We start from the raw sequence: 26,337 nt of genomic DNA, 5'->3' as shown, positions 1-26,337 counted from the left end.
CAAATTATTTTAAATTTTGTAAAAATTTACGTAAAATATTGCATTAAAGTGTGATTAATGCATTCGCTATTGAATTAAAGATAGTAGCAAATTTAAAAAGTCGAGAATCGCTTATAAGTATAGTCAGACTTGTGATATCAATTTTTAAACTAACCTGGCCACTCTAATCAGTTATGAACAAAACAGCATGCAATTCAAAAGCGTTTATATAAATATAATACAGATATTCCAAAATAAATATAATGGCCATTCGTTTACTTCGGGTTGGAACTTTGCGTCAGTTTTGGTGTATGAATAATAAGGTGTCGCAGGAATTTCGTCTCCATGAGTACCTTAATTTAAAATACAGTATTTACAGTTCGTTTCAAGCAACGAAGTTTAGTGCACGCAATCTGCATATTAAAGTTTATGATAAAGATGCCGGTTTGGAAGAGCAGCGACAAGCTAATAAGGAAAAAAATGGTCCAGCAGTCCATGAGCCGCTGCGAAATGAGTATTTAACAAAGGAAAATAAATTAAAAAGTCCTATAGGACATTTGGTAGAAAGAAGCAATGATGCCGATAAATTTGGTAACAATCAAATATCTGAAATCAAGGAAGATGAAGGGGATGTTATAGAAGAGGATTATACAAACAATCCGAAACCCAGAGGATTACGAACGATTGATTACGCGCGTCTCATAAAATCCCATTTATCGGAGAGACGACTCAAAGATGCAATTGCAGTAGTCGAAGTACAAATGTTAAAACAAGATCGCACCAAACCAGATGCATATATATATAATTTACTCATAAGCGGTTGTGCAAAGGCAGGTTATACGCGTAAAGCCTTTAATTTATTCACCAAAATGCGTCAAAGAGGATTAAGAGTAAAAGGCGGCACGTATACGTCACTTTTTAATGCATGCGCGAATGCTCCATCGACTGTCTACGGCATTGAGCAGGCCAATAGATTACGTGAAATAATGCTAGAAAAGGGCTATGAACCAAATGTAAAAAATTATAATGCAATGATCAAAGCTTATGGACGTTGTGGTGACGTAAAGACCGCTTATGTGCTTGCTGACGAGCTGATGGAAAAACAATTACCTTTGAACAATGATACTTTTAATTTCTTGTTGCAAGCTTGTGCAAGTGATTTGGATTTTGGATTCCGGTAAGAATACGCTGACAAATACGAATATTTAAAGATTTTTTTTGTGGATTTATGAATTTCTTTTTACAACAGCCATTGTCTGCTCACCTGGCACAAAATGTTGCAGCATGGACTAAAACCCGATTATTACACTTTCAATACAGTTTTACGTTGTGTGAGAGATTGTGGATTTGGAGACTTAAACACTATGGAAAAAGTACTACAGCAAATATGTGAAGAACGTAATGAACTGTTAACTGCGTCAACATCAGCTGAAGAAAAGAAACTATTACCCGGAGATGAATCGTCAACTATCACGCTAGATGTGGAGAAACAATCTTCGGTTATAGAAATTAAAAATAATGCAGAACAATTGGAAATGCCCAATCTGTTGGCAGCACAACCTCATCTCGGTAGCCTAGTTTCATTAGCGGAAGTTTCCTGTCCACATGAACGTTTTTTACTTTTGGGCGGTTTGTCAGGCTTCATGAATCTTATGAAGGAATGTAAAGTTACACCTGATATTGAGACTTTCACAACATTATTGGAAGTTATACCACCAACGTATGCAGCGGAAAAACAGTTATTATCATACGTTCGAAAAATTGGCCTAAAAGCAGACATTGACTTCTTTAATATTCTCATCAAAAAACGTTCTATGCGTTTCGACTATGAAGGCGCGAAAGAAGTGATGTCAATGATACGTACTGCCGGTTTAGAGCCTGATATTGTAACGTATGGTGTGCTAGCGTTAGGATGTCAAACGGAGGTGGAATCTCGGGAATTACTGCAACAAATGAGAGAAAAAGGCATACGGTAAGACGAATAGAATATTATTAATTTGTAAATATTTGTATTTATTTTTCAATCCTACAGCATGAACATACAAATTTTGGGTGCGATGTTGCGACAAGGAACTGGAAGTAGAAATTTTCCATATGTCATTGAAATTTTACAAATTAGTTTGGATGAAAATATCAAACCAAATGACGTTTTTCTCAAACATCTTCACAATTTTTACGATCGGTGTGCGCGGTCAATTGATGCAAGAGTAAATTTGATTATAAAATATTTGATATGAAATTGGATTTTAATTTTCAATATTTTTAGCATCCTTCCACAAAATCGAAGTCATTTAGAAGGGGACACGAAAAATTCTGTGCCAAATTGCGTCTTTACTATGAAGAACAAGGAATTGCTGGCTTGAAGATCGAAGATGCAATTAAAAAAATCCGTGAACATCCATATCAACAATATAAAGATGAGGACTTTGAGGGCGTTGAGCCTTTAAAAAATCAAGAGCTTTCTAAAAAGCAAAAAGTTCGAAAGTATATAAAAAAGATTAAAATTGAAAACTTACGCGATGATACAAAGGAATCTTTATACAATGACAAAAACACACAGCAGCGGTTAGAGTAATAGACTGTGTCTATGTTTTGTATTTCGTTGTGTGTATAAGCTATTTTAAGATCTAGTCGTATTTAAGCTTATAATAATAAAATAAAAAGAAAAAATAAAGTAAAACGAAAATTAATTTTCCGCTCAGCCAATCATAGTACGTTTGCGTCCACGTGCTCGCACTTCTTCGAATTTAGCTACAATAGTGCCTTCATCTTTGCCACACTCCTTGCGGTAAGCTTCAAGAATGTGTTCAAATAGGTACGGTTGCTCGCTGTGTGTGCTGAGTAGGGCTCTTTCTAGTACATATAAATCGACACCTTTGTCTTCCGCGCCTTGGTTGTAATGACTTAATCCGAAATCAATGAAGACAATGTCGTAATCCTTAAAATCCTTACTTTCACTTTTGGGATTGATAAGAATATTGGAAGTGGTCAGATCGCCATGTATTATATTATTTGCATGCAACTTGCCAATTATCGTACCGATTTGTGTGCAAAGGTTTTTCAAAAGTACTTCAGCTATATCTATTGCATGATCAGCTACAGTACGTTGAATGAATTCTTTGACCATAATGGCTTCTCCAAAATATTCCATGTAAATTTTACGCTCATTTAGATCAGTGTGTAAAATACGTGGTGCTAATATTCCAGCATTTTGACAACGAGTAGCCGCTTTGGTCTCTGCTTTCATACGCTGTCTGGTAATCTGTGTGTCCAATTCGGGATGCCGGTAATGCTTAATGAAACGCTCTTTGACAAGACACTTTTCACCTTTAAATTCACCAAGATATAAGCGACCTTCTGCGCCTTGCTTTAAAACTTCCATTTCCAATTTAATATACAATTTTATTGATATAAAAATTGATTTAAACAATGTATGGGAACTGCTCCAAAAATCTTCCAAAATAAGAAAATCAGCTGTTAACCAATCAGTTAACAGAGCTACCAGCTCTAACATTATTAAAAAAATTATGGTGTTAATTTTTTTTCCATTGTAAAACTGCATTGAATTAAGATATTTATGTAATTAAACAAGTTTTAATCTTTTTGTTTTAATTTTAATCACTTTTGATTTTTTTGTATTTCAAATATTTCTGAATTTTATTAATTTTGAAACTTTGTAAAGTTTATCGGCTTTGTTTTATTTGGTCTTAAATAATCGGTTTACGTCTCTGCTGACACTTCATTAATGACGTTTATTTGACAACTACGATACGAAGACGAAACTGATTAGTGATTAACCTATTTAGCTACTACTAGCACAATAAAAAATAATTTTAATAAATAATATAAAATGAGCATGCAAGTGGATCCACGTCGTAAAGAAAAGGTCAACCGCTATAAGGCCCCACAAAACCAGGGTCAAGCGGGAAGTTCCAGCGAAGATCTTATGCCTGATTATATGAATATTTTGGGTATCTGTTACATGCAATATTTATACATATGAAATTGCAACAAATATTATATTTCTAGGCATGATATTCTCAATGTGTGGATTAATGATGAAGCTAAAATGGTGTGCCTGGTTCGCTTTGTATTGTTCTTGTATTAGCTTCGCTAGTTCAAGGGTCAGTGATGATGCAAAACAGGTAATAGTATATACAGATTTAATAAACAGCATCGTTCTCATAATGTACTATTTCATTGAACAGGTGCTCTCGTCGTTTATGTTATCAGTTAGCGCAGTAGTAATGTCATATTTACAAAATCCTGCCCCCATGACGCCACCATGGGCACCAGCGCCATAGCGAATTAAAGCGGAATTGCATTCCTCATATATCTAGAAGAAAATTTGTAAGAAAACATAAAACCGTTTGATGCTGCGGAAAATAACGATTTTTAGTTAAATAAAGCATAAATACATTTGGGTATTACATATTCGCAATCCAGAGTAATTTGTTATTAATTTCAAACTATTTTTAAACATCTTAAATATACATACTTAAAATTCTGGCGTGAAGCAATTGATGCTACTTTTTTTTTGGATTAGCTAAGCTACTATAGAACGTTTAATAATACGTTCAAGATATCGTTATTATTATTATTTTGCAGATTTAAACTTGTTCAACAAATTTCCAAAAATCTTGAATAAGTAATTTCTTTAAAAAAAAACAATTAAGTAATGTCATGAGATGTGATGTTCTAACGCAGCTATGATGACAATTTTGAGATAATGTTAAGAAAACCGCTCGACCCTTTTGTCTCTAGTCTGTCTTAGATAATTTTAGTCAATCTGTGGATCGCAAGTCTTAGGATGTGAGTACGTAATAGGCGAATACGAAGAAAGCGAAGAAATAGAGTGAACTAAATATTACGGCGTATTAAATTTCACCAAAATTAGTATGACCGGTCGACTTTGCATGTTGCTGTGCCTGCACCTGACCAACCAGCATAACGTCGCACTGCAAGCAACGCAATGAGAATTTATCAACATTGGTGAATTGTCTTGATGATTTAGCTTCGTTAGCTAACTGCTCCGCTTGCTGGTACACGCCCAATTCCTCGATTGGAAATATAGTAGCTGGAGCACCACCCTGAAATAATTAAAAATTTAATAATATTATATAACAATTGGCATATGGTATATGTCATCACTTTATTACTTACACCAACTGTTTCCATATATAATGGATCATAGTGTATACCGTCGAAAAGTAGGAAGACCCGTAATCCGTAATTTTTATCCTCACCGAAACGGTTGATAATTGCATTTTGTATATCTACAACATCGATCTCTATGCCATAGTAGTTGGACAGTATAGAAACTTCAATTGCACCTCCCCACGAATCGGGTTTTTGTATCCAAGTGCAATATTCAGCGTTTGATTTCCCCAAAACAGCGTCGTTAAATTCTTGAGGGTCGGCGGATACAACTTGAGCAATAATATGTCGCATCATTTCACTGCCTTCGTTGTCGATTTTGCCATTTAATACGAAACGTATGCTCGTAAAAAGGCATGAATTATCTGCTGGTACAACCTTTTTGAGTAAAATTCCATCAAAATTACCACTGGAACCGCTAGGTAATTCAACCGGTGCTTGAGGGCCATTGGCACCTTCTGTCCTAGTAGCTTCTGCAACTACTTGTCGCAGTTGCTCTTCCTCTTCTTCAGCTTGCAATCGACGGGCAAGGGCTTCGTCATCTTCTAAACAATAATCGGCTGTGTTTGCTGGTTTCTCTTCGATAATTAATGTTTCTCCACTGCTAACGCCTACCGTAGATATAGAATGTGCATTTTGCGAAAGGTCCAATGGACGTGGTGGAAAACCAGCGAGTATGTGCAACTGTGGTTCCTTGACTTCAGTTAATTGTGAAACTTTTGCTTTCAATTCTCCAATTGTTGTTTTAGCCGTCAAGTCCTTCACAATGAATTGGCCCTTCTTTGATTTTATTTTAACACTAAACGAGCCAGTCATTTTTACACGATTATTTAGATTTTTTAAAAGTTTTTCCGGCTTAAGTAGTAGTATTTATCAATGAGGTAATTTTGTTGTGATTGGAAAAATAATGAAAATTTTCTGGATTTATGCTGCTTTTACTTTTCCCCTCTGGACTACAAGTGTTGCCATTTCAGTTTAATATATAATGAGGAATTGTCAAGAATCAAAATATTTGGAGAGAATTGTCAATGTCATTATAGTGCGTTTAAAGTGATACAAATTGTATATTTATTGTTATATTTGTATGCGGAGTCGTTGAAATTCTTTTAATTTTAATTTTTAATATATGTAAATGCACCTTTTAGCTTCTGCAAATTGTATACCAATTTATAGTAACCAATATAACAGTTGCAGTACGGTAGGGTACGTTCAATGGAATTATCGGAAATCGATTTTTTTTACAGGAAATAGCCGTCAAATCATATGTTGCAAATTTAAATGAGCTTGGGTACGAATCACTGCGAATTGCTTTTTGTTTGAGTTTTAATTAGTTTAGTTTAATAAAAAGTGCATTTCTTCTTTCTTATTTGATTTACAAGTGTGGTTGTGTTATTTGCTAAAACTGTGTTAATATTCTTCTGATGATAAATGTACAATTACTTAGATTCCAATTGTTTTGTAAGTAATAATTTTTTTTATTCTCAGTAATGACTTGGCATATTTGTGTGCAATACTTATATGTAAGTGTATGTATTAGAATTGGTAGGGGTAAGGAGATGGCCATAATATATGTATGTATTTATTTTCATAAGCTCTGCAGACGGATATCGTTCATATTTGTAGGCATACTGTGAATCGGAATTTGATTTCCTGTCATCGTTTGTATGCTTATCATTTAAATATCACATTTTTAAACTATTAATGTTTATACATATTCTTAAATGAATTTGTGTTCAGATTCCACTTTTAGTGGTTTCGCGTGCCAAATAAATGCTTATTACTTATACATAACCTCAAATGATCACGACTGGTAATCATTTCGTTGTTATTGACTATTGACAATGTCATCACTACGTTTTAAGAAGCCTAATTACTGCTATCGGAATATTTTTTTATTTTAATTTCAATAAGCAAGGTGGAATTTTGTATCGTTAAATTGTATTATGTCTACATTCAGATTTCATACATACATACATACACATACATACATACATATCTTAACACAGCATGTTAACTATACTTATGTATATGAATTATTTTGATTTTACTCCTAAAACCTTTAATGAAACCCTTTAAGAATTTGACTACAAGGAACCCTTTAGTTTTTGAAATAAATGCAAAAATATTATTGAAGTTATACTTCCTATAAGACTTTGGAAAAGGTGGCGATAATTGTTTAACGCTTCAGTAGAGAGGGAATAGCGTTGAGCAATTAACGCGAAAGAGAGAGAGAGAGTGAATGAGAGGAAAGCAGAGAACTTAAAGCACTTGCCATGCTTATGCTATTTGAGCAATATGTATGTTTGTATGCTTGTGCATTATTTGTTTTTCTTTCGTTTCTGTTTCATTTCTGCGAATTCTCAACTATTTTGTGTGACTTTTGGTTGAAATACTCTGCGTTGGCCGTTGAAAAGTTAAGACTATACTTCACAGGATCATTTCTGTAGTCAGTCTTCATTTACTTTCTTTGCAAATCGAAAGTATTAGCACCCGCGATGAGGAGGTATATCGTTTTATCTGACAGCATGATGTTTATGAACTTCATTTCTAACGTTGTCTTCTGGCATATTAGAAATGATGTCGGTACTCCTTGCGGGAGATTTCAATGTAAATTTCTCATTGTCAGAAGCTGAACCATTACTGGCATTCCTCAGAGAGAAATTTTCATTAGAAATGATCAATGGAAGAAATGATCAATGGAAGAAATGGTCCTACGACAAAAGGAGGTACGACTATTGATGCGGTATTCTCGAGAAATATATGTAGATAAAATATGTAGATGTAAGATATTGCATATCGTATTTTAGTTATCATAATCCAATTGTAAATATTATAGATATCTATCCGGCAGAACCCAGAAATGATAATTGATTTGGATTTTGCTTTATAAAATGTGCATAATAAATTTATAAAATGTGAATTTTAGAAAGTGTTGGTCACTCCACCATATTTCTTTCATAAAAAATGATATGCATTTCTTGGAATATCACTATGAAGTATAACTTCTTCCGCGCGTAGGGACTCCTTTATTTTTTGCTAAAAATATCAGTAATGAGGCGTGACATCGACTGCTCTACTGATCGAAATAAAAAATTTAAATGTCTTTGCATCTAGACATCGACATTTGAGAGGTTATATTGGCTTCGAATTGAATATTGGTTATGTCGGTGGTAGTCTGGAGAAGTATTATTATTAAAAAATTATCTTGCATTCAAAAGGTCAACTTTCGCTTTTCATTTACTTTAAATCTTCTAATCCTTTAAAAAGTGACTGTATGAGTTTTAATTTTCATTTGAAATAAGAACAGATCGATCTAAAAAGACTCAACTTCTGTTTATTGTCAACTAGAGAACTCTAACTCTATAGCGAAAGATGTTACAGCATGAGAAAAGGTTCGTTTATCATGGTTAGCAATTATCAGGAGGTTTCATGACATTTCACATGTATACAAAGAACGTTGAAGACAAAAGCAAGAACTTAATGTTTTTAATAATTTTTGTCAATAGCCAATACGAGAGCCAACTATGGTGTTTAGATGTAAATAATGATTTTTAACAATTAATTTTTTTTTCGATTATTTATGATTATGACTATTTATGTACATAAATTTAGAAGCCAAAGATCTCTGCTGAGATGCTAATATGCAAATAAAGTAAACTTTGATATATATTTTGGCGAAAAGATATTTACAAGTGCTTATACTTATATATGTATATGCGTGTGTGTGTGTGTGGTTTAACCGGCAAACAAAACAAAGGAATTTGTTCGTTGTGTAAGCAAATGTGAAGACTATAGACAATAACCAATACAAAAAAAATATGTATTAGAATCGTCTCTGTCGAGTACAAAGTGGCACTTAAATAAACATTCGTTAAACGGAAAACGTCAACTGAGACAGCGGAAGAGTTTAAAGAACAGTTGAAGAAACCGCAACAAAAAGCTGAAAAATGTGTTAAAATACTAATGGCATCCCCAATATGATTGAAATCAATGAAAACAGTACGCACAGCATATACTTATACACAAACATACTTACGATTTCATACATACATACATATATACGTAGATAGATATCGCGCGTACTTTGCTAGGGTGGGTGCCGCTTTGATTTTTGTGTAGCACGTTGAGCATGTCGCAGCAGCGCTGATGCCAGCTGACAACGCCGGCTGCGTGCACAACTAGACTAGGTATAAATAGTAGTACTAAGTTTAAAATGAATACCAGTTAACGTTTACTATTGGAACTACACGGTTTCACGAGTTGAAGAAATTTTTGACAAAAAAAAATATTACAAGATGAAATTCTTGCTTTTGGTGCGTGTAAAATTAATGAAATTAAAAAAAATTATAGTAAAAGTTTAATTTGTGTGATTCAGAAAATAATAGTAAAATATAAAAAAAATTAAATTGAAATTTAAAAAAAAAATTAAAAATTAAAAACAAAAAAATTAAAAATAAAAAAAAATTAAAAATAAAAAAAAAATTAAAAATTAAAAAAAAAAAATTAAAAATTAAAAAAAAAAAATTAAAAATTATTATAAATATAAAAAAGCGAAATCACATGCATAACTAATTAAACAATTTCTCCACTTCATTTTGAACTCATCTAGGCTATCTTTGTTTGCTTTGCGCTCTTCATGGCTGTCAACGCCGTTCCCGTTGAGGAGGCAATCCCAGAAGGTATTGAGGGTGCTCACGACACAATCGAAGCCACCGATGATAAGAGCGTGCTATTGAAGATTAAGTTGCTCAAGAAATTGTTGTTCTTGGGTTAATTTCAACGACAAGCTTTATCACTCCATTACCGTTATTTGTTCCAACGACAATTAACAAACTTTAGCCGTTAAAAACTATATCAGCCATACTACACAACCACAAACGCCGTATTTTCACGATGTTTATTTAAAAGTTTATAATAATATTATATTGAAAAAGAAAGTATATACAAATATCAGGGCATAACTTCAAATACTCTAAATCATATGTTATTTATAAGATACAATAAAACATAAAAAATAATAAATTACATTTATTTGTAAAGTATAAATATTTAAATGCGTTTTCACTATATTAAAATATTTTATTTTTTATAAATTACGATTTTTTTACATATTTATTTTTATCTCTATATGTAAATATATCTACAGAAGAAGATATTTTTTTTTAATGTTTATTGTCTTTTTTAGTTAAAAATGTAGACTAAAAAGTAAACGAACAGTAACTCACTTTTTGAAAAGAAACTTAACAACAACAAAATATTATTTTTATATGAATATACACATATCTTGCATCTAAAAGATACAATCTACAACCACCGAAAATTATACATTATTCAAAGTAAAAAAACGCCAAAAGTGTGCTCAGCTCCTGAACTTGTTAGCTGACCTTTACTTCAAATAAAATTTGAATTATTTAAAAGAATTCATGAATTTATTACAAAAAGAATAGAATAAAAATTAAAAAATTAGAATTTATTTCAAAGCGAGCACGCGTATCCGTAAAAGGGGATTTTCTAGAATAATCGAATAGATTTTGGCATAAAAAAAGCTATTTATGTCACAAACAAATTTTTAGGGCACGAAAATTTATGCAAAACCCATTAATTTAAATTCGATGTGAAGCTTTAATGTTTCCCCATTTGCTTATAGCCAGCTGCAAATCTTCCCTTTTATATTGACAAAACAATATCTAACAAAGTAATCTTTAAACCGGTTTATAAAAATATTCTTTGTGGAATAGAAACTATTTTTTCCAAAAAATTTACAGTTAACCTGTTTAAATACTGATTTCAACGACATTTACATACAAATTCGTGTAAATAAGTAAAAATAAAATTTATGCAAATTATTTTTCAGGCAAAATTTTCGAACACTCAACGAATGTCATGTTGTCTTTCAAACATGTAAACCTATTAAAATCCACAATTTTTATTCTTAACAAACCTGTTTCTGCACAAATATCCGCTTTTCGGACGCTTTTATTTGGTTTGAATTTAACACCTTCACTTTAATTGTTTGGCAAAATTTGTTTTTCGATTTTTGTTATTTTTTATTGAAAATCAATATTTACAGTAAAATGGTTGTGGGATATTTACAAAAAGAATTTCCTTATGTTGTACAAATGAGCTTAGCATGAGAAATAGTTTATAAAAGAATTACAATAAAAACCAATTGTTGAAAAATAACTATGAACACATTGAAGTGATAAAAAACTAAAATAAGAATTTGAAACACACGTCATTTGTATGTTTTGCCTAGCCCAAAAGCAGCTTCTTGATCTTCTTCAATTTGAAGAAGTTTTGTCGCCCTTGTTCATCTTGATTGTAAATATCGCCTGGCAGTGATTCTTCAGCGGGCACGGCTGCTACCAGCGCAACCATCAGCAAACACACCAACAATGTCTGAAATTTATGGAATACAAATTATACAAATATGTTAATCATAAGTTTATTTTTATTTTTTTTATTATAATTTTTAACTAATGCGAGTTTTTTCGTATATATATTTTTTAAAATTATTTTTGAGGTTCCAAATTTGATCCCTTATATCATCTGTCTTATAAGCTTGACAAATTTAGTATTTATTTATTTAAAAAAGTATTTTGTTAAGGGGGTATTCTGGTCTAGGATTGTGAAAACATCGATTTTTTTGCATATTTTGAAAGTTTAATTTCGGCCGAGCGGTCTCCTAAACTTTAAACGCGTTTTTCTGGAAACTACTTTTCTTGGCATGATATCTCAAGTTCTACTGAACCGATTCCTTTGAAATTTGGTATATATCTTTGCTCTATCGTGTCTGCCTTGGATTTCCAAAAGTTTTGATTTGAAGTATTTTTTTTTTAAATCGAAAAGGTAAAAAAAATCAGGTAAAAAAAATATTTTCAAGTCGGCGCCATTTTTTTTATTTTTTTTATTTGAAAATGGTCAACCCAAAAACGACATCCTTATTAATGAAGAATTTTCTTGTTTTTTGTGTTTTAGCTCTACAAGGGTTGAAATCACATCAACAAGGAAGCACCGTTTTTTTTTAAGCCCCAACTCCACCGGCCCGTATCTCGACGAATTTTGTTTTTCTTTTATTTTTTACATTATTAAAATGTCAATATAAAACATATACAAAATGGATAGTAAAAATGTTTTTCATAGTTAGAAAAACCAGAATACCCCCTTAAGTGGTTTCGGAGTAGCCAGGATTTTCAAAAATCAATTTTTCATTTTCGTTAAGTGTAATATCTTAAAAATGTTCTCTGGTGTTTTGAAGTTGATCCGATAATTACTTTTCGAGTTAGTCCACAAATAACAAAGAGCGTTCGGGCACTCCAAAACGCTCGGGAGAAACTTTAAATGCGTTTTTCTCAAAACTATGATTTTTGAAATGCTGACAATTGCAACTCGATAGCCACTCAGTAGATTTTAATGAAATTTACACAGCTTTTAGAATAAATAATCCAGGGCTTGGTCGAAGCTTTTTGTTTTTTTTTCAAAAATTAGGATTTTTTAAGACCAATTAACTGTTGATTTTTCCCGAAAATCTAGAAAAAAAATTCCATTTTCTTAATTTTGAAAAAAATTAAAGCTTCGATCAGGCCCAGGATTAGCTATTTATAAAACAATTTTTTCTTATCCGATTGATTTCAAATGCACCTCAAATGACTTATGATTGTCACCGCAAGAACCTTTCTTTGGAACAGAGTCAACACAAACAGCTATAACTTTGGAAATTATTATTTTTTTTCAAATTTTCGGGACTTCAAGTCAAAATTTTGTGTAATAATGCCATATTATAAATTTTGTAATATAAAATGATTTAATAGCAGTACGGAAAATTCTAATTTTTTCATGTCTCTGACTACCCCTAACCCCTCAAGTTATAGATAAGATCTTTGATCGAGTCGTTTGTGGTCTTTGTTATTTTTTTTTTTTTTTTGAGTATCTTTCGATTACCCTACATTAGTCAGTAGGACGGCTTAGAATAACCATTTAATCAATTAAAAAATATATAAGGAGCTCATAATTGCTAATAGAGTTGTATAATATAGTAAAGGACTGTGTGAAAAACCTACAGAAAACGTGGCATAGTTTTTTAATTCTCATTTAATAAACCAATCGTAGATTGTTCATACATTGAAGAAAAGGAAAAATAATCTAGTTTCTACAAAAAAATTAATTTTTATTTTTAATATTTTAAACCAAATTTAAGGTTAGAAAAACATTTGAACCCATACTATTTATATATAAAACAACACACAGTAAATTTTAGTATTTCACAATGATATTTAATTATAATTCGATTTACTTGGAGCCTAATTTGATAAGGAGTTTAAAATTGGAAAGCTTGTTGAGGTTTGAAAGCAACGCTCCAAACAAATATACTACATTAGAAAATCTCTAAAACATTTCACAAAACAAAATCACTTCTCCAACACTCAAGGATCAAAATGTGATTAAAGCTCAAAAAATGAAAAGCCTAAAGTCGAATTTTTCGGCTCATCGCAGTTTTCCTTCTCAATCTCGATTTCCGTCCTTCTCACGGAAATATTAATTACTGGTATTTATTATACTACAATTGAAAATCTTTTAAGTGTTTTCAAAAAACAAAAGGGCTTCTCCAACACTCATAGACCAAAATGTGATTAAAACTCAAAAAATGAAAAGCATAAAGTCCAGCTTAAAACCCGGTTTTCGGTTTATCGCAGGCCTAATTTATGCCTAATTTTTTCTCATGAAAATATTAACTACTAGCATATGCTGTGAATGACAGCGAGAAATCCACGTTTGAACCACTTTACCACTTTATAAACAAAATCACTTATTTAGAAAAAAAATCCAACACTATCACCGTATACAACATACCAAAGCTAAGAATTTCATTTTAATCACTTGATTTTCACTTCTTCCTTTCAAATGTAGTTAAATCCGTTGAACTGCAATTTTCGGTTGCCTCAGTGGTTCAATTCACAACTGACTGTGGCGACTGCAGTGGATAACAGGGCTTTTATATGCGCTGATATTACCGAAAGGGTATCGTTAATGACCGCCAACTACTTTGGTATAACCAAATAATATACTCGTATCTACCCATAAATTACAACATTCGAACGTTTCGAACATTTCGATGGACGATATTGATGGCGCGATGGATGTTCATCCGAAAAACAAAAATATTTAAATTGTCGCTATGCCGGCCCAAAAGACATATGTACATTTATATGAAAAGCAAAAGTGAAAAAGCAAAGTCATTTAGTACCAAAACGGCTGATAATATAAACAAATGTAAAACCAAGAAAATAAACAAATAAAAAATATAAATAAATTGCACTCCACCCAAGTGTATAGGCAAATACTGAAGAAGTACGAGTATATCCACTGAGTGGCTAAGTTTTACATATTAATATAACTGCATTTAACTGTTAAATAAGTGTTGTAGACAGACGAAGCCGAAGAAGAAGAAGTGTCAACAAGAAATGCAAAACCAGACCCCTTTAAAATGCAGCTACATGTATATAATATACACCGATATATGAATATACATTTTGGCCGGTAGTAGCTGCTTTTATGCATACAAATGTCTGTAGGTGTCTGAGATGATGCACTGATATCTATATATTTCTGTAAGTACAGACATGTACCCGATTTATTGTGGGCAATTACGAGTTTTTAAATCGTCGTTTGTATGTATGCCATATAAGTATTGCATTGCTCGTTGAAGAGGCGCAATGGATTTTGGTCAATCGGTCAACAACATATGTACACCATCATATGTACATTACATATATAAAAGTATACTTTTGTCCTCATGTACGCATGAGCTCATTGGTTGACATACCGCACCCGTCGATCATATGAAAACAATTTCACTGGACCATTTTTTTTAAGTGGATTAGCTTAATAACAAAAATAGCGTCAAGTGTTATGGTATACTCAAACTAAATTGGAAAAAATCGCTGTCTCTTACTAAACTCAAGGTCTTCATATGTATGTTTGATATTATATTTGTTAATAATACGTACAAATATCAATAAAAAGTTGTGAAAATTATTTACTATTTGTTCATATGGTGGATTAAAACAATCTTCACTTTTTTCTTTCTATTTATAATAAGTGATTTTACACAATATATAGTGTTCTTTGCTACTTTATTGGCAGTTATCTCGAAATGGAAGGCCTCTTCGGTATTTAAACAGACACTGTTTTCGACTCAGTTCTTTTCATTCATTAATTATAATATTTTTGGGACTGATCTCGTCTCTTTCATATAGTTAAGAATATTGGACCAAAATTTCTACATACATATACATATTTCCATTAAATATTCAAAATTAGCAATTCAACTAGCATTAAAATCTGTTATAACATATTGCTATTTACGGGATCAAATTATAAAATTAGGTACAATGAATTATGGAATATCTATACTATATAATAGTAACCGAAAAACTAAAAAAGAGGGTGCTAATCCTTTTATTATTGCTTCCTCCGTTTTTTTGTAAATTTAAGTTTTTTTTGTAAAAAAACGGTTACAAATGTCGATGAGCCTCAGCCGCACTTTTCTTGGAATTAAAAAAGAAAAGCAAATTTTCCCGCAAACGTCGAGAATTCGGCTCAAAAAGTGACATTTTCAGTTGAGAATAAGTTTGGGATGCAAGCAGATCTCTACAAATATTTTGTTGTGTTAATGTTGACACAAATGTCCAAGATCGATATAAAACTATTTAATCGATTTAATCGACCAGTGCTTGACCCTAGGGACATCTATTGGAAAACGGCGGAAGCAAAAATTTCGCCGCAATGAATTATGGAAAATCTATACTATATGATAGTAACCGAAAAACTAAAAAAAGTAGATGGCGCTAAAGCTTTTATTATTATGAAAGCTTTAAAAGTGAAAATGAAAGCTTAATAAATGTAGCTGAGTTTTTAGAGTAGACCAAATCACCGATCTGAGATTTATTTAATTTAATTTTTAAATCGATTTTTTTATGGGTATTGGACCAAACTTACTTTTTCCGGTGTATTGAGTCATATGTAAAAAATGTGTACTTTCCGAGTTTCGTAGTTAACCTCCAAAATCGACATTGTTAATTGTTAATTAAATAATTTCAGGATATAGTTAATAAACCATTCAAAATACAGATGTAATCTATATTTTCCTCTCAATTTAATGGTATATAAAGCTTTACGGTTAATATTATGAGCAAGTTGCTATGAAGAGTCTAAGTTAGATCTTCGAAAAAAAATAAAAAAATTGTATATCGAAAAATACAGGACACTTTATAGCATCTGCCTTATAATTTATTTATTTTTTATACACAATTGAATTAAGAGGAAACTGTAGAGTATAGCCATATTTAGGATTTTTTTTAGTAAGTATGTCTTGTAGTTAATAATAATAATTAATTTTAAAAATCCTTTTTGCGAACTTCGAAACCAAATACCCAGTCGTGTGTTGTACAGTGTAATGTATGGGCCTAACCTATTGGATAACCTATATATATATCGCCAATGCTACATCCTATCATACATATGTACTGTACTGATTGATCTGCTACTTTTCTTTCTTCTTAATACTTATTCTAAAATTTAATGAAATATAATAGAATTTCTAAATATGTATGTATATGCAACTTTAATGACAAAGTGCATAAATTTAAAAATATGTAGTATATTTTGTGCTGATTTTAATGGCTTTGGCAAATTTGTTTAGCTTAAGAGCTCATATTTATTTACAAATAAGAGTACATTCATATAGCTATATATATATATATCTAAACAAACGGGCTATATATACACCAGATCAACATTAAATATTGAAAAAAACGCAAATATTAAGCTTAATTAAAAAAACACTAATTGGTACTACTAATTTATTTGTGCATCTTATTTTTATATAAAGAATCAATATTAAATCTATAAAAGCTCTATATTCTCTATAAAGAACTGCCACGTTTGCTTGACTTGCTTTGTTTCATAGAAATCATTCATGGATTTCAAGGTGTTACTTTGATGAGTTTGATTAAGAGTGTCATGAATTACTTTAGTAAACAAAAGTATGCTGACTACATAAATATATTCATAGTATATGCATATATGAATGTACTGTTAATTCTTACGTACATACAAATAGTCAAACAAACATACCGACATACATATGTATCTGAGAACCAAAACCTATTTCGTTTTCATTTTTATTTCTTTTAAATGATTGATATTGTTGGCCAAGTGCAATCATGCGTTTCTCACCTCAAAATTAGCTAATGGACTTACAAGGCAACTTGAGTTAGCCTACTAGTCAACACTTGCCATATGCAGACTTTATTTGCACCTTATTGTTTACTCTGGTCAATTTGTGTGCAAAAATAATCGACGCCAATGGATTTGAAAATATATGGTTAAATAACTTTTGAATGACTTTTGCTAATATTTGTGGCTGGTGCGTTTACTGTTATTTGTACGTACACATATATGTCAATTATATTTAAAAAATCGTTGTATGTCTTCTTCTAGTACTCTCAGCGGCTATAAAGTAAAACCATTTACTTGTTATTTTGCATCATTCATGATTGATTGTCATTTGATTCCGAAATATTGGTGTGTTTTTAAATTTAATGGGAAAAGGAGTTTTTTAATTAATAAAAATATTGTTATTGAAAATTTATGAAAATTTTACATACCGTATACTACGATATAATAACATTTATTTTTTCTATTGATTATTATTTTACAAAACTTATTCCCTAAGCAGCTATAAGCAAAACTGTTATTTTCAATAGTAAAAAAATAAAAAAAATTACTGTTGTTAAATTATTAGTAGTTGTAATCATAATAATTTAGTCATAAAATTATTTTGGCTAGCATGCTATTTGAGTTAATTACTATCATTGCTTAAGCATCTCGCCATTTAAACACTCATCATGTTGCTCATTTAACTCGTATATGAAATAATTAAAAAAAGCGAAAGTGAAGTACTTCAATTTTTTCACTAGATGATTGCTTAAAGCATTTACATGTGTGTATGTATATAAATATATATTTGCGAGACCATATTGCCAGATTAATGAAATTTATAAAAATTAATATTTATTATAAATATAAAAAAAAATATGGAACCTGTATTAAAATAAATATTATGGTGCCTCCTATAAGTACAGTGAGTTCTATAGCTAAGCTAACTAATTACTTTTTTCTCACATATCATCGAATGCATTTTTCAATTTCTTCAAAATAGTTTCTGATATGAAAAATCTAAGAGTATTTTGCACTATAGGGCAAAATCTACTTTTTTTCTGGTTATAGGACGAAAATTAGTTTTTTCGAGAGATTAAGTCAAAAGTAAAAAAGTTTTATTCTTCGATTTTCGAATGTAGCCGAAATATTTGGATTCGAAGTTCGAAAAAAGGACTGTTTAAAAAATAAAAAATATGAATGTATTATATATTTTCCTCTCAATTCAATGGTGTAAAAAACTTTTCGGTCAAAATTATATGAAAGGTCAATGTTTGATCTTCGAAAAACATAAAAAAAAATTGTATTAGGTCTACAATTTTCTTCCGCTTCCGCCATTTTCCAATAGATGGCTCTAGGGTCAAGCACTGGTCGATTAAATCGATTTAATCGTTTTATATCGATCTTGGACATTTGTGTCAACATTAACCCAACAAAATATTTGTAAAGATCTGTTTGCATCCCAAACTTATTCTCAACTGAACATGTCACTTTTTTGAGCCAAATTTTCGACATTTGCACGGAATACGCATGCTGCCAGAATGAATGGTCAAAAGTAGTAGCTAGCGACGGCCAATATTTTGAATAACATTTATTTAACCGTTTTTATACAAAAAAGCCTTAAATTTACAAAAAAAAAACGGCGGAAGCAAAGTTGTAGACCTCGAAGTTGTAGATCGAAAAATATTGGATCATTTACAACATCTTTCATATAAGCTGGCGAACAAGTTTTACATATATACCATAGAATTAAGAAGAAAATTTAGATTATATCTATATTTTAGATTTTTAGTAACTTTACCAAATATTTCGATTTTGGGGGCCAACTTCTTCTTTTTTTTACTTATGTCTCAATCTCCCGGAAAAATTGTATTGTCCAGTACCCAGCAGAGTGTTGTACAGTGTTATAGATAGTTTAGATAGTTTGGAATTTGCAGGATTTGTCCAATAAAATCAAACCACAATCATTGATAGAAATTGTGTTTTTACAATTATTTACATATTAAGCGTTGATTTCCATTTCAAAGAGTCTGGCAACTATAATGACAATTCTCATTAAGTAAATATTAACTCTATTTTGTAGATTATACATGGCACATAGTGAATTATAGTTAAAGTACAGTATTCCCCATTTATTTTATTTGGAAAATATTAAAATATTTTTATACCCTGAAGAGGGTATATTAAGTTGGTCACGAAGTTTGTAACACCCAGAAGGAAGCGTCGGAGGCCCTATAAAGTATATATATAAATGATCAGTATGTTGAACTGAGTCGATTTAGCCATGCCCGTCTGTCTGTCAGTCCGTCCGTCCGTCTGTCTGTCTGTATATATACGAACTAGTCCTTCAGTTTTTAAGATATCGCTTTGAAATTTTGCAAATATTATTTATGATATGTCGGAACTGCCGACATCGGACCACTATATCATATAGCTGCCATACAAACTGAACAATCGGAATCAAGGGCTTGTATTGAAAACTTCCGCATTTTACTACATATCTTCACGAAATTTGGTGTGAGTTATTGTTCATAGAAATAATTTAATCTCCGAAAAAATTGTTCTGATCGGTTTACTATACCATATAGCTGCCATACAAACCGAACGATCGGAATCAATGGCTTGTATGGAAAATTTTCGCATTTGATGTGGTATCTTCACGAAATTTGACATGGATTACTGCTTAAGGTAATAATATAATCTCCGAAGAAATTGTTCAGATCGGTTAACTATATAACCTTAATGTTTCTAGCAAACAACCCGGCTAAAAAGAATTAGTAAAATGTTTTCTTTTTTTTTACTTACTTTTTCTTACGTCGTTTGATTTGCTTTAACACATAGTTACTAAAAGAAATGCACCTGTGAAGGGTATATTAGCTTCGGTACAGCCGAAGTTAACGTTTTTTCTTGTTTTGTATTAAATTCTGGGCATCGAATACATACAATAAAATAATTTTAGCTCTTACCAAGAGAGATGGTTAATTATTAGAACAATTATAGAAATTCGTTTCGTTTCAAATATTTCGCTAATTGTTCACGGAAACGAGTGTAAACTGTATGTGTATGCAATTGATGGTGGAGATAAATGATATTATGATGTGTTGAAAATGTAGGAACATATAGGAATATATATACATATGTCGGTATGTACTTGTCCAAATATCAATAGTTATAATAATATTGAACAGTAAAATGCAATATTTTTGGGGATTTACATTGATTACACTTTTCTCAATAAACTCATGGACTGGAGAAAATGTAGGTGTCGCTTCTGTAAGTCATAGTCATTCAACTATTCAATATATGTATAACTTCATCTAACACTTGCTTTACAATCACTTAGACGTTTCTACGCTTTGAAGAGTTCTATTCGCAATCGTTTGTGCCGAACGCTTTGCACATTTCATATCGTATCGAAGACGAAATTGGCATCTATTATAACATCACAGCGCTGCAGTCATTTCCGGGGAAAATACTCTTCAACACATTCATACGCAAAGTTGGCACAAATTTGGGTGAGAAATCGGTGAATATATTTAAGCATAAAAATTTGGATTTTTGCAAAATCATCGAAATGATGCATAACTTCACCAAGGAGGAGTATAAAAACGAGACGCTGCTGCAAAGCACCTTCATCAATTCGTGCCCGTTTACACGTGGCTTTTACTACGTGGAAAATGGTACAGTGCGTATGGAGGCGATACCGCTATATTTCAATCGTGGCATCTATTGGGCACAAGTCGAATTGGTACAGGTTTTTGGCGAGGTGACCAAATTAATGAATGTAAAAGCGAAGTGTCGCTATGAACCCGAAGCGACTAGCACCGATTTGAACATATTCTCGACATTTACAAACGCTCATAGCGACAATCTACAGTCGCTGCGAAATGTAAAGTCAAATGATTTGGCAAAATTTTATGCATATCTTATAAAAAGAATAGATAATATAAAAGTGTTTTAGAATTTTTTATGTCAGCTACATATACATATATATATATAAGCTTTGACAAACTATCTAAGAATTAAGAAAGTGTAAATGAAACTCTTCAGACAGTTGGTCGTGGAGAAACGAGATCGTGGATAAAAAAAACTTTGAACATGTATATTAAATTATGTAAATTATAAAATCATAGACAGAGACAAATAAAATAGACAGAAAAGTTAAAATCGGGAAGACTCGTTTCTAAAGAATGCTATTTATAAATATTTATATATATTTTTTATATGTATGTATGGGTATTGAATTGCTTAATAAATTACTGACTTGTTTAATAATAATTTGTAAATTCGTTACAAGAAATATATGTATATATATGTACATACGTATTTCAACTGTAGAAAAGTATTGAGAATTGTTTTAAGATATATTTTTTACAAAACAAATTTTTTTTATTTTCTAAAAATTAACTAACTACAGGAGTATTTTCTTTGAATCGCCATGGTTCTTAAACATTTTTATGCTCAATAAACTCAACTTCTTCAGCAATATTTTTTCTTAAAATATTTTGATAAAACCATACAAATTAATTTATATTCATAATCAATATGAACAAAACATTTTAATAATTTTTGAAAACCAGTTTTTTATTGAGCCAACATTTTCATTCATAATACTGCGTCATGCTTACCGCTAAGCAGCGGAATTATCAACACCTCAAACATAAATTCTTTTAAACAAATATTGATTTTTCATTTTTTAATGGGTGTGTGTTTATGGCAAAGTTAAAAATGTGCTAATATATTAAAGCAGTTTAGCGGAAAAATTCTTCAATTTCAATGAGAGAATTATCACAAACGACGAGGCAATTTTCTAAGGTGAACAGGTGTGTACATTAGGGTGGCACACAATATTTGAAATTATAGAAACTTTCGTAAGGGCACTGAAAGAGTTGAGAGGAGAAATTCATCTGTTGACAGTGTTGTCGATATAGCATTATCTAATAAATATATGGCTTTTGATGCGTCAAATATAATCTTAAGCAAATTGGTCAAAATATTGTTTAAGTCAACCATCCATTCCACCATTTTGTTAACTATACTGGAGCCTATGATTAGATCATTGAGTGTGTCTTTTGTGTGTGTTTTGAACACATTCATATCGCTTTTAAGTGGGAAAGTCCAATATGTATACAAGATGTGTTAAAAAAATAACGGGAATTTTAAGAACTTCACTGTTTTTTTTACTGCGTTGTCTTTCGAGTCGCTGAAGTAGGATCCAATTTTCAGTTTTATTAATAGTTTATCATGCCTGTTACAGCCGCTAAGGTTGAACGTGTTTTTATGAGCTTGGCTTTTCGTTTGTTAAAAACTCACACTTGGTTGCTTGTTCGAGAAATCTTGGCCAAAAAGAATACTGAAACGATGTCCCAGCCGCCATATTCGCCAGACATGACTCCATGTGATTTTTTCTTATTCGCAAAAAAATAAAGAGAACTTTAAAGGCATAGGTTATCCTAAACAGGGAGTTTGAGAAGTGTTTTGACGATTGAAAGAGCTAAAAAACATTAGTGCATAGTATCGAATGGGAACTATGTTGAAGGCTACAATATTAATGGGGTCGTTCCATGTAACGGCCTGTTTTTTACAGATTTTTCAGAATTTTTTTCTACGACCAGTAAATAGTTAAGCTTTAAGTTTATTATAATTTATTGACATATATTTCGACAGTATAAATATAAATTTTAAGCTAAAAATATTGTGATGAGTTACAGCGTTCTGAATACCTCCGAAACGATCGGAAACGAAAAATGTTAGCGCCGTTTTAATCTGTAAGCTTAAATGCATGGAACACACTACGATCAAGTGCATATGCCAAAAATTGGACTTTTCGTAAACATTTGAAAAAAATTGGGAATTTTGAGTTTTTTTAGTGTTTTTGGTTATAAAAAATCGAAGTTTTTGGAAGTTTTAAATAATAATAGAACGTTCTTTCCGTTTACATGTGCTGAATGTACCCTACAAATTTCAAGTCATTTGGTCAAGCGGTTTTAAGAAAAACGCGTCCGGCTGCCAACTGAGAGCTTCGGACAGCTCCGTCTTCTAACTGCTGTATTTTTAAAACGACTTCGAATTTCTGAAAACCACTTTACGACCGTATTCTGGCCACATTATGCAATTGCATTAAGCAATTTATGATAAAATTTTTTTTTGAGCTCATCTCATGGGATGACCCCCTTAATGTAGACAAATGTACATATAAGTGTTTTTTCAAAAAACGAGAATTCCCGTTATTTTTTGAACACACCTTTCACACTACATTTATAATATCAATATGCTTCGTGTCATAAATACACCAGGAGGTGATATTGATTACCGAGAGGCGAACGAGGTGTTAAGGCAAATCTAAAGACGTAAGAAAAAGTAAGTAAAAAAAAGAAAACATTTTACTAATTTTTTTTAGCCGGATTGTTTGCTAGAAACATTAAGGTTATATAGTTAACCGATCTGAACAATTTCTTCGGAGATTATATTATTACCTTAAGCAGTAATCCATGTCAAATTTCTTGAAGATACCACGTCAAATGCGAAAATTTTCCATACAAGCCATTGATTCCGATCGTTCGGTTTGTATGGCAGCTATATGGTATAGTGAACCGATCAGAACAATTTTTTCGGAGATTAAATTATTTCTATGAACAATAACTCACACCAAATATCGTGAAGATATGTAGTAAAATGCGGAAGTTTTCCATACAAGCCATTGATTCCGATCGTTCGGTTTGTATGGCAGCTATATGGTATAGTGAACCGATCAGAACATTTTTTTCGGAGATTAAATTATTTCTATGAGCAATAACTCACACCAAACATCGTGAAGATATGTAGTAAAATGCGGAAGTTTTCCATACAAGCCCTTGATTCCGATCGTTCAGTTTGTATGGCAGCTATATAATACAGTGGTCCGATATCGGCAGTTCCGACAAATGCGTAGCTTCTTGAAGAGAAAATAACATCTGCAAAATTTCAAAACGATATCTTAAAAGCTGAAGGACTAGTTCGTATATATACTACAGACCCACAGACAGACGGACATGGCTAAATCGACTCAGTTCAACATACTGATCATTTTTTATATATATACTTTATAGGGTCTCCGACGCTTCCTTCTGGGTGTTACAAACTTCGTGACAAACTTAATATACCCTGTTCAGGGTATAATAAAGTATCACAGAAAAGATATCCCACCCTAATATAAAGATCTGTGACTTGGTTGATTGAACTTCCAAGTTTTCAAATATCTTAGAAGTTTGGAATTAAGATTTCAACTCATTACAAAACCCATAACAGTGAAGCTATAGTTATTTCGTCATCAAAATATTATGTAAATTTACACATTACAACTAGCACGAGTGTTGCGATATTTTCCTCTCGATTTCATTATACAAACATGGGTTTAATTTAAATTGAAATACCAATAAAAAGATGTCGTAAGCCGCTATTGTTTACATTTTATTTTTACCACTAGCATGCATATATTATTCATATTAAGACGGATATATGTATTTTGCCCAAGTTCAGTTGAATAGTATAGTGTACACACGTGCTTGACACTGGTTATTGTCATTTGCAACCATTTGAATTGGCAATTTATTATGAATTCGAGACGCACTGTACTTAACAACGGTTAATTACGACCGATCGAGATACATGTTGTTTTTAATAAAAACTTGTAAATTCAAACCATGGACAGTGATATGCACAAATGTAAATAGTATGTAAACGAATATGTAAACAGAGTAGTGAATTTAAAAAATATATATTTTTTGGCTAATAATCAGCGCCAGTGGATTTAGCTAACTGATGATTTTAGCAAATTTTTTTTATAAAATATGTGTTTTTCCAAAGTTCATAAATTAGACAACATTGACAAAGGCTTCACCCTTGCCTATCATCTGTCGCTATTTTTGAGTACCCAACAATTGATTACACGTAATGATTACATGTAATGACAAATGTTGTATTTTATCTGATCGCTGAAACACCTGAGCATGCATAAATGAAACTAATATTTGTTTTTCTACAGGCTAACTATTAGCATTGTTGGGAGCTTATGATGGATGCGTAGTTCGTGCTGCGGCAAAATTCGTAATTGTTGTAATGCGTGCGTATACATCAGCTGTTAACGATCAGGGGCAGTTGGTGTCTAATTGTCGAAATTGCGCTTTGTTTACCTGAATAATTGCAGGTGAGAAATGAGACAACAAAGACACCTATGAAGTGGTTGGAAGTGGTTACACCTCATCTTACATACATCTCGGCTTACGTTAGTGTTTATGTAAATATTATGTTATGAGTTTAAGCTTACATTTACATATATACGCGCGTGTGTTTGGCTTCATTTCTTAAGTATATGCCTTTTTGTTGGCAACGCGCGTCGCCAGCATGTCTGACAATAGCCATAAAATAGTCAAAACTGACCATGAACTAGAGTAGTCGAGATTGACAACTGCATTAGTGTGTTGTTTATATTGTTGCGCTAGACTTTGTGGAATGTCATCGGTGACCGCTAAAAGGAATACACACAATGAAGTCTACATAAAAAAGATGTGTCAATATAGACCCTAAATAGCATGTAAATGCATTTACATAGACGTATATTCATCTCGTAAATGATTTAGTATATAGGAGAGCCTAGTTTAATAAATATAAAGAAGTCTGTTTGTGAGTATAAATGAATTGGTTTTTCTGTTGCGTTTTGAATTTTCTCGAACTTCGTTTGCACCATTTATGCCGACACTATGTATGATTATGTTTACGTGGGAATTTACTGTATCGCGTTTTAACTTAATTCACTTAATTTATGAAGCATTGCTTTGTCTATATTTTATTACAAATTTTATAACTTTTAGTTTACTTGGGTTTTAGCGATTTCATTTACGCCTATTAAAGTATGGTGAGCATTAGTAATCAAAACATTTGCCACCTTAAAGTGCACATAAATTATATGGTAAATTTACGGTAATTTTGTGAATAGTTCGGTAG

At 31.6% G+C, this 26,337-nt stretch overlaps 7 protein-coding genes and 1 pseudogene across 7 annotated transcripts; 5 read left to right on the top strand and 3 right to left on the bottom strand.

Moving 5' to 3' along the window:
• Positions 1-43: 43 nt before the first annotated feature.
• On the top strand, positions 44-2,554 carry LOC105220887 (pentatricopeptide repeat-containing protein 1, mitochondrial). Its single transcript, XM_011197435.3, has 4 exons — positions 44-1,156; positions 1,229-1,951; positions 2,012-2,186; positions 2,246-2,554. Exons 1-4 carry the CDS (start codon positions 243-245, stop codon positions 2,552-2,554), a joined length of 2,121 nt encoding a protein of 706 aa, XP_011195737.2. The 5' UTR covers positions 44-242.
• On the bottom strand, positions 2,546-3,574 carry LOC105220886 (EKC/KEOPS complex subunit TP53RK). The gene has a single exon (XM_011197434.3). It carries the CDS (start codon positions 3,539-3,541, stop codon positions 2,678-2,680), a length of 864 nt encoding a protein of 287 aa, XP_011195736.2. The 5' UTR covers positions 3,542-3,574; the 3' UTR covers positions 2,546-2,677.
• A 156-nt stretch (positions 3,575-3,730) lies between these two features.
• Positions 3,731-4,426, top strand: LOC105220885 (protein Asterix). The gene is made up of 3 exons (XM_011197433.3): positions 3,731-3,950; positions 4,009-4,124; positions 4,188-4,426. The coding sequence occupies exons 1-3, from the start codon at positions 3,830-3,832 to the stop codon at positions 4,281-4,283; spliced, it is 333 nt and encodes a 110-aa protein (XP_011195735.1). The 5' UTR covers positions 3,731-3,829; the 3' UTR covers positions 4,284-4,426.
• Positions 4,395-6,115, bottom strand: LOC105220884 (ubiquitin thioesterase OTU1). The gene is made up of 2 exons (XM_029045997.2): positions 5,143-6,115; positions 4,395-5,069 (listed from the first exon to the last, which is right to left on the bottom strand). The coding sequence occupies exons 1-2, from the start codon at positions 5,950-5,952 to the stop codon at positions 4,857-4,859; spliced, it is 1,023 nt and encodes a 340-aa protein (XP_028901830.1). The 5' UTR covers positions 5,953-6,115; the 3' UTR covers positions 4,395-4,856.
• Positions 6,116-7,552: 1,437 nt separating this feature from the next.
• On the top strand, positions 7,553-7,733 carry LOC114805331 (small nucleolar RNA U3; annotated as a pseudogene).
• Positions 7,734-9,313: 1,580 nt separating this feature from the next.
• On the top strand, positions 9,314-10,233 carry LOC105220883 (uncharacterized). Its single transcript, XM_011197431.2, has 2 exons — positions 9,314-9,449; positions 9,746-10,233. The coding sequence occupies exons 1-2, from the start codon at positions 9,432-9,434 to the stop codon at positions 9,908-9,910; spliced, it is 183 nt and encodes a 60-aa protein (XP_011195733.1). The 5' UTR covers positions 9,314-9,431; the 3' UTR covers positions 9,911-10,233.
• Positions 10,234-11,158: 925 nt separating this feature from the next.
• Positions 11,159-14,133, bottom strand: LOC105220882 (uncharacterized). The gene is made up of 2 exons (XM_011197428.3): positions 13,987-14,133; positions 11,159-11,535 (listed from the first exon to the last, which is right to left on the bottom strand). The coding sequence occupies exons 1-2, from the start codon at positions 14,002-14,004 to the stop codon at positions 11,389-11,391; spliced, it is 165 nt and encodes a 54-aa protein (XP_011195730.1). The 5' UTR covers positions 14,005-14,133; the 3' UTR covers positions 11,159-11,388.
• Positions 14,134-20,547: 6,414 nt separating this feature from the next.
• LOC114805321 (uncharacterized) lies at positions 20,548-21,502 on the top strand. Its single transcript, XM_029046056.2, has 2 exons — positions 20,548-20,628; positions 20,699-21,502. Exons 1-2 carry the CDS (start codon positions 20,548-20,550, stop codon positions 21,314-21,316), a joined length of 699 nt encoding a protein of 232 aa, XP_028901889.2. The 3' UTR covers positions 21,317-21,502.
• Positions 21,503-26,337: the final 4,835 nt, after the last annotated feature.

Source organism: Zeugodacus cucurbitae, chromosome 4 (genome assembly GCF_028554725.1).
Source record: "Zeugodacus cucurbitae isolate PBARC_wt_2022May chromosome 4, idZeuCucr1.2, whole genome shotgun sequence".
Lineage (NCBI taxonomy): Eukaryota > Metazoa > Arthropoda > Insecta > Diptera > Tephritidae > Zeugodacus > Zeugodacus cucurbitae.
Note: the sequence above shows the minus strand (reverse complement) of the source record. Positions and strands in the feature narration are given on the sequence as shown.